Here is a 10,941-nt window from a genome sequence, read left to right on the forward strand (position 1 = left end):
GAGCAGCAGCAACAAGAGACGAGGAAAAAGGAGGATTTTTTTAAAAAAAACATTTTATTCCTACTTCATAAAATAAACCTGTACAAATCTGGATGCGATGAGCTGGCTGGGCCAGAGCTCTGTACAAAAACACCCAATCATGCATAGTTAAAAAAAAAAAAAATCAATACTATTTTTATATTAGCTTTTAAGTTAATATATGAACACGTTTACAATTACTAATAATTGTAATAAATACATAAATACAAACGTTCTGCTTGTGTTTTTGAGGTGAGAATTCTTTTGTTTTTAAAAAAGTTGTCAAATTTTGGGGAGGGGGGAGGACGGAGTCGGGGGGTGCAGAGGAGCTGGAGCTGCCCCTGCGCCCGGGCAGATCCCCAGGGGCTGGGCTGCTGCACGTTTAAGCCAGCTCAAACCCTGCAGGTTTCCAGCCACGTTGTCCCTGAGCTGTGTTTGTCCCTGGGGAGGGATCCAGCCAGCTGGAGGAGGGGTGGAGGATGCTCAATGTGGTCACCTCTCGAGGTGGATGGGGTCACCAAGCCCCCAGAGCCAGGGGAAGGGGATCCAAGCCCCCCAACCACGGTCACGGAGCACAGAGGAGGGTTTCTCAGGATGATAATTTGCTGTTTTCCCTCCTGCTCCTTCCATCAACCCTTTTATTTTTAATTTTCCTTGGTGATCACAGAGCCAGCCCTCCCCTCGAGTCCAGTCTGGGGTTTACTAACAACAAGCAGAACTGCTACAGCCTAAAAAATGTAAAAAAAAAAAAAAAAAAAAAAAAAAAGCTTTTAATGAATAACCCAAGAACCCAACTGCTGCCAGCCCACCGAGCAGTGTTAGGCAGGCTGGCCACCTCGGAGATATTCTGCCAGCAGAAGTCATTACAGATGCCAGGAATCCCACCAAAATGAGGAAAAAAAAAGCCCAGGAAAGGACAATCCAGTTAAAATCCAGGGGATGCCTGCACTGTGCAAAGATGCTGCTTGGCACCGAGCCTCGTGAGGTCCGTAGAAAAGCAGTGCTCCCCCGTGAGACAATCCTGAAGGCAGCTGGCAGTAGTTTTTGGCTCATTTGTGTTGAGTGAGTGTGAAACGAAGGCACCAGCTTGGGTTTCATGAGGAAGGCACCGAGGTCTGACAGAGGAGGCCACGAAGAGGATCCCGAGAGGATTCCCAAGAGGATCCCAAGAGGATTCCCAAGAGGATCCCGAGAGGATTCCCAAGAGGATCGGCTCCTGCAGGCTCAGCTGTACAGGGGGGCTTCAGGAGCTGTGAGCCCCGATAAAAAAGTAATAATAATAATAAAAAAAAGGAACTGTTCTTCGAGGTATTCGTGTCCCAAGGTGCTGCTCAGCTCACTTGGTACTGGAAGGAGCCCTGCTGCACCAGCTTGCAGGAGATGTCCTCCGCTATGCCCCCCAGGTCGATGCGGTGCAGGGCCTCCAGCAGCGTGTTGACGGAGGCGCTCATCCCCTGCCTGTTCTGCCAGGTGTTGAGCATCTGGAAGAAGGGCTCCTGCGAGTATTTGTCGTTCATCTCCGCCAAAGCCAGGTCGTTTTCCAGCAGGTCGAGGGCTCGGCCGTACCTCTTCCAGTCCTTGAAGGGCACGTCGCGGGCGAAGACGTGGAAAGAGCGGCGCAGAACTGGAAGCAGGCAGGGAAAAAGCTCAGGGGACGTGGAAGGGCACGGATATGGGGGCGGCAGGGATCATCCCAGAGAGCCCACGGGCTCGGCACACCCCCAGGCCCCAGCACTTACGGATAACGGGGTCTTCTCCTGGCACTGGAACCAAAATCTTTTGGGGTTTCACAGCGGGATCCGAGGTCCTTGCTGCCACCTCCTGAAAAGAGAAATCCTACAGCACCCAGCAAGCGTCCCCAGGTGCTGTTAACAGGGGGTTTGGGGACCCTCTCCCTTTTTTTGGGGGGTTTTTGGGGCAGGAGATGGCCACCCACCCTCAGGACACCCACCACTTCACAGCATTGCCCAAAGCAGGGGAGAGCAAGCTCACGGGTCCAGGGCAGGAAAAGAAAAAGTTTGCTCAGAGTTGGGTGTTAAAACAGGAGATTTTGGGGGCCCGGAATGAGGATGAGACGGACACCTCGGATGGAAACCTTCCTGCCCTGGAAGCCTTGGAGCTGATGAGCGTGGTGGAGGTAAAGGAAAGGCTCAGAGCTCGGCCAAGCAGGGGGGGGGCACAGTGCCCTACCTCCAGCCCTGGGGCGTCGGGAGCCCCCACGGCAGGGAGCAGCCCCCGCTCCTGGTCCTGGGAGAGGTGCTCGTTGCGGATGTTGTCCGCGTCCCCAGCCCTCCCCGCAAGCATCCGGGTCAGCTGCAGCACCAGGTAGTGCTGGGGGGGAGAGAAACACAAAGCTGCCAAGCTGGAGACTCCCAGCCGGGGTGGTGATACCAGCCCCCGGGTGGGGGGAGCCGCGGGAGACCCCCGCTTTGCTCGGCCACAGCCCCCTGCACGCTCCCCCAGCCTTCCCGGGGGGGCTGCAAGCGAAGCAGGGACCGAGCAGAGCCCCCAGCACGACTCACCACCACTTGGCCTGACTTTCTGCCCAGGTCTCTGCTGTCCCCTGGAAGGAAAAACAGAGCCGTCAGCCCCGAGGGATGTCCCCCTTCCCACCCAGAGCCCCCTCATTTGGGGGCAGCACCCTGGGTCCGTCCCCCCCCTCACCTGCAGCGGGGTGCCTGCAGCAGCACTTCCACACCAAGACCAGCAGCAGACCCACAACCAGTGCCACGATGAGGATGATGATGATGGTGATCGCTGGGGACACAGGGCACGTTGAGGCAGCAGCTCCCACACCTCCAGCCCTCCCCCCAATTCCTCCAGCCACCCCAAACTTACTGGAGGAGCTGGAGATGGAGCCCGTGGGGGGGCCACACTGGAGGTCACTGTGTGGTGTGCACGGAGCTATCTTCACTTGCCCACTGGGGCACCTGGAAAAGGGGAGAGGGAGCAGGCTCAGGGGCTGGGGCTCCTCGCAGCACCCCGAGACCCCCTCCCCAAGGCCCCCCAGCTCACCGGGTGCGGCACTTCTGGCACATCTCGCAGGGGTGGTCCGGGGAGCAGAAGGTGCCGTTCCTGCAGGCGCACTGCGTGTTCCTGGTGGCACTGCAGGGACTCAGCTCCACCTGGTCTGTGGGTGAGAATCCAACGGGCTCTACCCTGCTGCTGGGGCTCTCTGCCCCGTTCCCTAACCCAACAAAACACGCACAGACCCGGGGAAGACCAGGGTGGAAGACCAGACGCTGCTTTACCCATCCCCACCCCACACCGCGCCGTGCCCACGATCCAAAGCAGCGCTTTAAAAGCAGCGCTTTAAAAGCCCCGCCGGCAGCCTACGGGCGCTGCCACGAGCCCAGATCCTCATGGTCCTCGCATCCCAGCCTTGCACCGAGGGGATGCTGCCCCGAACGGAGCCACAGGGCTGGCACGAGCCTCCACACCAGCTCGGGATGCAGCCTGCTCCTGCAGCACCCGCAGCGCGATGCCGCGGCTGCGCTCTACACGCGGAGAGCTCGGTGCTCAGCCAAAGCCACGCTCTGGACCTGCATCGCCCTCCTGCACACCAGCTCCTACCTTCCCTGCACGTCCAGCAGCGCAGGCACTTGTCGAAGCGATTGGGGTATTCGATGTACCCGTCTTCATCACACGGCAAGCACGTGCTGGAGCCGTTTTGCTCCTTACAGTGCTCCGCCACGTAGGTGCCTGCAAAAAAGGGGTGGACGCGGGGAGAGGAGGAGGAAGAAAGGGTTTATCAGTGGTTGTACAGCACGGGGAGGGGATGTCCTTGCAGCAAGAGCTGGTTCTGCTGGCAGAGTTGTTTTGGGATGTTTGAGGCCGTCTCACCTGCGGGGCACATCCTGCAATACAAATCACTGTCCTGGACCTGGTAGAAGTCTTCCCCTTTCCTGGTTAGGTCCCTGTCCCACCTAACCTCCACTGAGGCAGCCACTGACAAAACAGCCTCCTGTTAAAGGAAAAAAAAATAAAAAAAAGGTTAAAACGCACCCCAAGGCCATGGTGCAAAGCAGGAGCAGGGCGCTGGGACGGCCCGGAGCTGCTGGACCCGGCGGCTGAGCCCCTTGGTGCAGGTACTTCGAGTGGGTATTTGCTTAGGATCACATCACGCCTCCTTTCCTTCCCCAATTTCTCAGCACGTGAGCCAACGGGACGAGAGAAAACAGCAGGGTGCCACACGGGGGGGGGAGGAAGAAGAAGAAGAAGAGGGAGAGCAGAGGCGGGGAGGAAGGCACCCGTGCGCCCGGGTTGCTCGGTTCCACCGTTACCGCACCACGGGGTGGGTCGGGAAGCTGGCAGCCCTATCACTGCCTGCTCACCACCACTTTTCCACTGGCTCAGCTCCTTCTGTGCCTGCAGAGCCCCGTGGGATGATGCTCAGCGGGGCAGCGCCCACCCCAGCAGGGTTTTGAGGTCCCCAGGGGGGTCGGTGCCCCTCGGCACCATGCACCCTGGTGGCACAGGGGCGCGCACGGTGGCCCCAGAGGCCCCTTGCCCTTCCCCTGCTATCCTCAGAGCTGGAAACCTGCCTGTTAAGCACATATTTCTTCCAGGAGCCAGAAGCAGCCTTGAAAGGCTAAAACAATACGGCGATGAGTCACTGCTGCCACCGAAAGAGCCGGTCCCCCCCCCCCTTTCTCCCCTCCTCTTCCTCCTCGCATTCCTCGCTCGGGCGCAAGGAAGGGCGTGAGCATTGTGTGAGGTCCCAGAGCCCGGCTGCGCTCAGCGTGGGGTGACACAGCTCAGCTAGGCTGAGAGGACAGGTCCCCACGTCACCTCCACGCCTGGCCCCACAGGAACCAAGCCCCGGTGCCCCAAAAGGTGCTGCTCCGAAGGCTGAGCGCCGCCCGGCTTCGGGGAACCGGCCCTCGAGCTTTCCAGCTTGCCGCCTCACCGGGCTGCTCGAGGAGGGTTTAAAAAAAAAAATATCAGAGGGGAGAAAAGAAAAAGGGCTGGGATCCCACAGTGGGCACGCCGGGATCCCACTGGTAAAAATGGGAAATTGGATAAATGCAAAATGCACCCAGGGATAAATGAAATGTCCCTACGGGGAGCAGGAGCACAGGCTCCAGCACGCTTCGTGTGCAGGTCCCCATCTCCCGCTGCTGCCTGCTCGAGCTGGGAAGGTTTGGAAGTTTATGGAGTATTTTTCTATCCCGAAAAAGTTTGCTTCTACCTTCCAGCCACGAGCGAGTCACCCTCTGCAATCCGCAGGGCTTCACCCAGCCCAGCCTTGGAAGTTTTTAGGGACGGGGACTGCACAGCCCAGCCTCGTGGGGGAAAAAAAACCTTCTTTCCCCACTCAAACTCTGCCGGGCTGCACCGTAACGCTGTCTGCCGTTGGGAAAGGCCCCTTAGCTGCAGGATTTCATCACTTTTCATGAACCAGAGCTTGCCCGCAGGCACGATAAGGCTATCAGCCCCCAGCACCTTCCCCTAGCGCTGCCCTGCTGCAGGGCCCTGGGTAGGTCTCTAAACTATCGGCCCCACAAAGCCCCTGGGGCCAGAGGTAACGGTGCTCAGGGGTTGTTCTCACCCCCAGTAAACATCCAAGGAAAGCAAAGTTGCCCCAGGGCAGAGGAATTGCCGGGCAGGAATCCTAATACCCACTAAAAGGGGAGGTCGGGAGCAAAGTGCTGGGAAGCCCCGGGTCCTTGACCCTTCCTTGGGTTCTGTTTTTCCCCCAAAAGTGATCCCAAGGAAGGAAAACGAACCATCACGGCACAAAACAGACCCCAAGATGAACTCCCGACCCTCAGCAGACCTCCAAAGAGCATTACAGCTGTGCCAGCCCTCGGGAAGGGAAAGGGAGGCCCTAAAGTCCCCATGGTCGTGGTCGGGGGTTTTTCCCTCCGGGCTTTACGCAAGAGGAGTTTGAGCTCCTGGAAATCCTGAGCGCTCCTCCTCGTGCAGCGTGGCCCAGGTCCAGGCATGATGCAAGAGGCATTGGTGAACAGAGGAAGGAACCACAGCCACCGGATCGGGTGATTATCACGTGAGGCTCCCATCCCCATCGGTCCCCCCTCCTCTTTTTTTTTTTTTTAAACTTAGTTTTAGGTAAAAGAATAAAAAAACGCTGTTAAAACCTGGCCCTGAGGTGCCGGGTTCGGTAAGGCTCGACTTTCCCAGGCAAGTGTGAGTGCTGGGAGACGCAGAGGAAGTTCACCTGCCCCACCTCGTTCCCATAAATGATTTATAAAAGGGATCGGAGCTCCTGGATGCCGTCACGGCTGCACCGACGGCACGCCAACAGCCACCACGTGAGGCAAGCCCTTAGGAATTTCAGAGCTCGAAGCAACACCCCGGGTCACCCAGAAATATGACTGGGCCTTTCTGCCCTAAAGGAGGGCTCGGACCCGCTTTGTGTTGGCCCCGAGCGTCCCCGGGACCCCGATGCTACCCAAACGTCCCCGGTGATCGCCAGATCCCGAGGCCAATGGCACACAGGGCTTGGGAGTGACGCTCGTGGAAATCCCCTCCAGCGCCGGCAGCGCTCGCCATAGGGATCCCTGCCCCCATAGGATGAGCCTCCAGCCCCAAGTCGCCCCCCAGCCCGCAGCCCCCCAGCCCAGACATTTCCCATCCCAGCTCCGTACCCCGTAGTCTCAGCCCCACGCGCCCCCGTTCCCCGCAAACCCCAAAAGCAGCAGTGGCCGGGTAACCCCCCTGTAACCCCATCTCCCCCCATAGCCCCCAGACCGGGTAACCCCCCCTAAACCCATCTCCCCCCATAGCCTCTGCCTTGGCTGAACCCCTACCCCTAACCCCCCGATACCCCTGGTAGCCCCCGATCCTAAAGGAACTCTTCCCCCATCACCCCCACCCCCAGGTGAGCCCCCAGCCCCTCCACCCGACACCCCCCACTCACACCCCCCCCCCCCATACAAACCATCCCCGAGCAGCCCCCAAAACCACCCCAATCGCCTCCCATCTCCCACCTCCCCCTATTTTCCCCTATACCCAAGCGCTATAGGATCGTGCCCCTCGACGGCACGGCAAGCCCGGGCATGCCACGGAGACAGATCCGAGGGTCTCAGGACCACCCCAAAAATCCCCTTAAATCCCCCCGATCCCCCCCTAGACCCCCACACACCGCCAGCAGCAGGGGGAGGCAGCCCCGGTGGCACGGGGGGCGCAGCGCCGGGCGCATCCTGCGCGGAGCGGAGCGGTTTGGGAACGATCGGCGGGCGGCTTCGCCAACCATCCCTCCAAAAAAAAAAAACACATATATAAAAAAAAATCCTCGAAGACGACTCCCGGGGCCCCAAAGGACCACCCTAAAAAAAAAAATAATAATAAAATAATTAAATCAGAGCATGTGTCCCGCAGAGGGACCCGAGCGCTTCTGGCGCGCCGCGGCTCGGCGCGGCTGCTTTGCTGCCCCCGCCCTCGGGGCCGGCCCCTTTTTTTTTTTTTTTTTGCTATCCACCCCCTTCCCTCGGCTCCTATCGCTTGCTCACCGCGAGGCTCAGCACCTCTGCCCTCGGGAGGAAGGTGTAGAGGTCTCCCCTCAGCCTCCTCCTCCTCTCTGGGATGAAGAGAGGCAGGGACCCCAGGCGCCCCCCACTCGTGTCCCCCTCCTCCAGCCCCTTCTCCATCCTTTGGGCACCGGCAGTTTTATATTTTGTTATACCACGGCGCCCAGCTGGGAGGGTTTTATATCTGTTATATCACAGTGCCCAGCTGGGAGGAATGGTAAAAGCAGAATATTGGCGAGGAGGAGGACGGGGTGGGGATGGGAAGCTGGCGAGGAGCACCGCGAACACGCTCAAGTGACCTTGCAGCTGGGACTGCATCGAGCCAGGGGAGTTGTAAAAAAAAAAAAAAAAAGAGAGAAAAATAAAATGTAAAAAGAGATATAAAGCACGCCTGCTGCTGCTTGTGCTGCCTGCTCGACAAGCAGCACATCTGTGTGTAGATAACCGAGGTGTTTGGTGGGCTTGGGGTGCGTTTGAGCCCCCTGCTTTGGCACAGAGATGAAAGAAGCATGGAGAGGATCAGAGCACGGAAAAAAAACTGCGCCTGCGTGAGCTCTGGGTGAGAAGAAGTGAAAGCAGCAGCACGGAGAGCTCCCAGCGTGGGGTAGCAGCTCCTGCAGCCCCACTCGGTGCCACTTTGGGGACACCCCAGCTGGCGAGGTGTCAAACTTTTTAAATTTTTATATTTTCTCTTTAATTTTACCAAAGTGAGACTGACCGGCCTGGAATTGCCAGGATCTTCCTTCTTGCCCTTCTTGCAAACTGGGAGCACTTTTGCCAGCTTCCAGTCAGCTGGGACCTCTCCGGATTCCCAGGATCATATGAAAAATAATCAAGAGAGGTCCCACAATGACATTAGACATCCCTCTGAGTACCCTGGGATGAATCCCATCAGGCCCCATGGACTTGTATGGATCTAGGTGGAGTAGCAAATGTGCACAAGTTTGGGATTAACTGCGAGTTTATCGTTCCTGAAATCATGGTCCTCCAATTTAGGGCATTTGGGGTCCCAGAGCCCATCTCTGGTATTGAAAACAAAGGGAAAAAAACACATTAAATGTCTCCACTTTGTCTATATTTGTTAGGTGACCATCCTTGTCAAATATTGGACTGATATTTGCTCTGGTCCTCCTTTTCCTGTTAAGTGGGCTGGGCTGGGCTCAGACCCCGGGCACGGCACAGTTTGGCCCCAGGCACAGCAGGATTTGGTGCTGGGCATGACATGGAGGTGATGGGATGAGTGGTGCTCCTTCGGTTTGCATTTCCCCCATCACACAGCGCCAGCCTCAAGTGAGCAAAGGCACAGGTTTTATCTCCCAGGGGGAAAAAAAAAAGTCTGCATGAACTTTCAGTGCGCCTGCTCCCATCCTGCGGCCCCCTCCATTTAAGCGTGGAAATCCCAGCTCGTCACCGCGGGGAGGGAACAAACAAATATAGGGAAAACCTTTGGACTTTCTGCCTTTACACAATCGGTTCTTCTGCAGCTGTGTGGATGGGGCGAGAGAAAAGTTGCCCCAACAAAACCAGGTTGAGATGGCAACATCGTGACTTGTTAATTTTTTGCCAGCCTTGAACTCTTGTCTAACCCATACCGTGAGCGTGCGTTGAGGGCTCGGGGCTCGGGGCAGGCTCTCTCCTTAGGAATTGACTCATCCAGGCTGTGGATGAGTAACTCTTGAGTGGCTGATCCTTTTTTTAAGCATTGCCCAAGGCACAACAAGTGCAGGTGAGAGCTTGGAAGAAGACGGCAGGGTGTGAATAAGGCTGCTTGGTGGGGAAGCAGCTCCAGGAATTGGGAAAACTGGATGAGAGCGGGGCATCGGATGGGACCTGGAGGAAGGCAGTGATGCTCAGCAGGTCCCGATGGATCAGTAGGGCTGGAGGTGACCTGCTCAGGTTGTGGGTATTTGGGAAGCATCCCCCTTTGGCAGTCACCCTCACGGCACAGCGAGCAGCTGCGCTACACAGTGTAAATCTGCTTTGCTCCAGCAGAAGTCGGGACCTGTCCGTGCCGAAAGTAATTAAGCTGAAGTGTCATTTAAAGGAGATGAATTCCTGGTTGTTTCCTGGGTGGGTACTTGCATTACAAGCCCCAAAAGTATGCAGGGCCTTTTGTTTAACCAAATCCATGTGTTCTTTGCCCTGGATACCACTGACATCAGCTCAAGTCGCGCGGGGCTTTAGCAGACAGCTGATTTTTTTCTGTTAGGTCGGAATAAATGCGGGTTCACAATCTTGCAATATTTTGCATGTTCAGTGGGATGGGAAAGGACCAAAAATCCATCCTGATGATGTTTATGGGACTGCCTCGTGGAGACTCAGAGCACAATCAGGTGCTGCTGCTGCTTCCCCTCTTGCTCCATCCCTTTCCCCTTGCTCCCAGACCCGTCCTGCAGCGGGGGCAGCCCCCAGCACCGAGACCCCAACGCCTCCCTCTCCACCACTTGTCAGGCAGCCACAGCTCTTGTCCATCCGTCTCAGCCTCCCTCTCTATAAAATAAAGTTTGCACAGCTCTGAACAAAGGCGGCTTTATGCTTGGCGTGTGGATTTGTATGTTCCTGGAGGCAGGATGCCGCGGCACACACGTCACCCGCCCGCCCAGCAAGAATTTCCACTGCAGCGCACGGAGCGGGCACACGGACTTTTTCTATTTAAGGCTGATTTGCAAGGCAGGGGCCAAAAGGGGTGTGCATTTATCACCCAGGACCAGGCCTCCTGGTGTGCACCCGCTCCTTATCGCCACCAGCCTGACCAGCTCCCTCCGAACCCCTCCAGAAACCGGGGAGGCCACACCGCAACTGGTGAACGTTAAATGCATTGAGGTGGGGGCACCCCGCAGGGTTTTGGGTTACCAAATTTCCCCCCCCCACACACACACACACTTCCTCAGCTCTGTTGCAAGGGGAAAACATAACGAGCGCAAGAATTTGGGGAGGGATCTCGGCTCGCCGCCAGGGAGCGGGAAGGCGCGAGGCCGAAGCAGGAATTCATTGCCCACAGAGGATGCCGTGTAATAAACAGCCCTCTGGGGAAGCCTGGTCTTATCGGCCACGGTTAGTGGTTAACCTCACTTTCTTTTATTATATATATATTTTATATATTCATCAGCATTAAGTTTTACGTTTCAAACCCTGGACAAGCCACTGAGACCCCCAGTGCCTCATTTCCCCTCTGTGGCAGCAGCTTCCACTCCCTTTGCCTGCTTTATCTTCGGGGTTTTGGAGATGCTCCATGAGCAGGGCGATTTCATCATCCTCTCTCCTCTCATCTTTCCCAGCCTTTGAGCATGCAGCTGTAGGGCAGGGGAAAGAGTTAAACACTTTGCCTTCCCGGCCGAGCTTTGGCTGAAAGCAAAGGGAGATTTTATGCAGCAGTTGTGGTCTGAACTCAGATCTACCCCTTCCCTGCCCTCCCCATCTCTCCTCCCTT

General features: G+C 56.9%; 1 protein-coding gene across 3 annotated transcripts; it reads right to left on the reverse strand.

Moving 5' to 3' along the window:
- Nucleotides 1–277: 277 nt before the first annotated feature.
- LOC137845173 (tumor necrosis factor receptor superfamily member 10A-like) lies at nt 278–7,411 on the reverse strand. Of its 3 annotated transcripts, none has more exons than XM_068662105.1 (10): nt 7,127–7,411; nt 3,862–3,982; nt 3,592–3,720; nt 3,034–3,148; nt 2,857–2,948; nt 2,683–2,775; nt 2,541–2,581; nt 2,209–2,349; nt 1,758–1,836; nt 278–1,642 (listed from the first exon to the last, which is right to left on the reverse strand). In XM_068662105.1, the coding sequence occupies exons 1-10, from the start codon at nt 7,235–7,237 to the stop codon at nt 1,350–1,352; spliced, it is 1,215 nt and encodes a 404-aa protein (XP_068518206.1). In that variant the 5' UTR covers nt 7,238–7,411; the 3' UTR covers nt 278–1,349. The 3 variants fall into 3 exon arrangements, with proteins under 3 accessions (XP_068518206.1, XP_068518205.1, XP_068518204.1); XM_068662104.1 differs by having other exon boundaries at nt 1,758–1,839; nt 2,544–2,581; nt 7,127–7,410; XM_068662103.1 differs by having other exon boundaries at nt 1,758–1,839; nt 7,127–7,409.
- Nucleotides 7,412–10,941: the final 3,530 nt, after the last annotated feature.

Source organism: Anas acuta, chromosome 27 (assembly GCF_963932015.1).
Source record: "Anas acuta chromosome 27, bAnaAcu1.1, whole genome shotgun sequence".
NCBI lineage: Eukaryota > Metazoa > Chordata > Aves > Anseriformes > Anatidae > Anas > Anas acuta.

What these genes read in the sequence shown, in the direction of transcription:
- LOC137845173 (XM_068662103.1), bottom strand. Translation starts at nt 7,237, where the DNA reads ATGGTTGGCGAAGCCGCCCGCCGATCGTTCCCAAACCGCTCCGCTCCG. An exon ending in TTGCAGGATGTGCCCCGCAG is followed by an intron (nt 3,721 to 3,861) that starts GTGAGACGGCCT and finishes CCTTTTTTGCAG; the next exon opens with GCACCTACGTGGCGGAGCAC. An exon ending in CTCCATCTCCAGCTCCTCCA is followed by an intron (nt 2,776 to 2,856) that starts GTAAGTTTGGGG and finishes CTGTGTCCCCAG; the next exon opens with CGATCACCATCATCATCATC.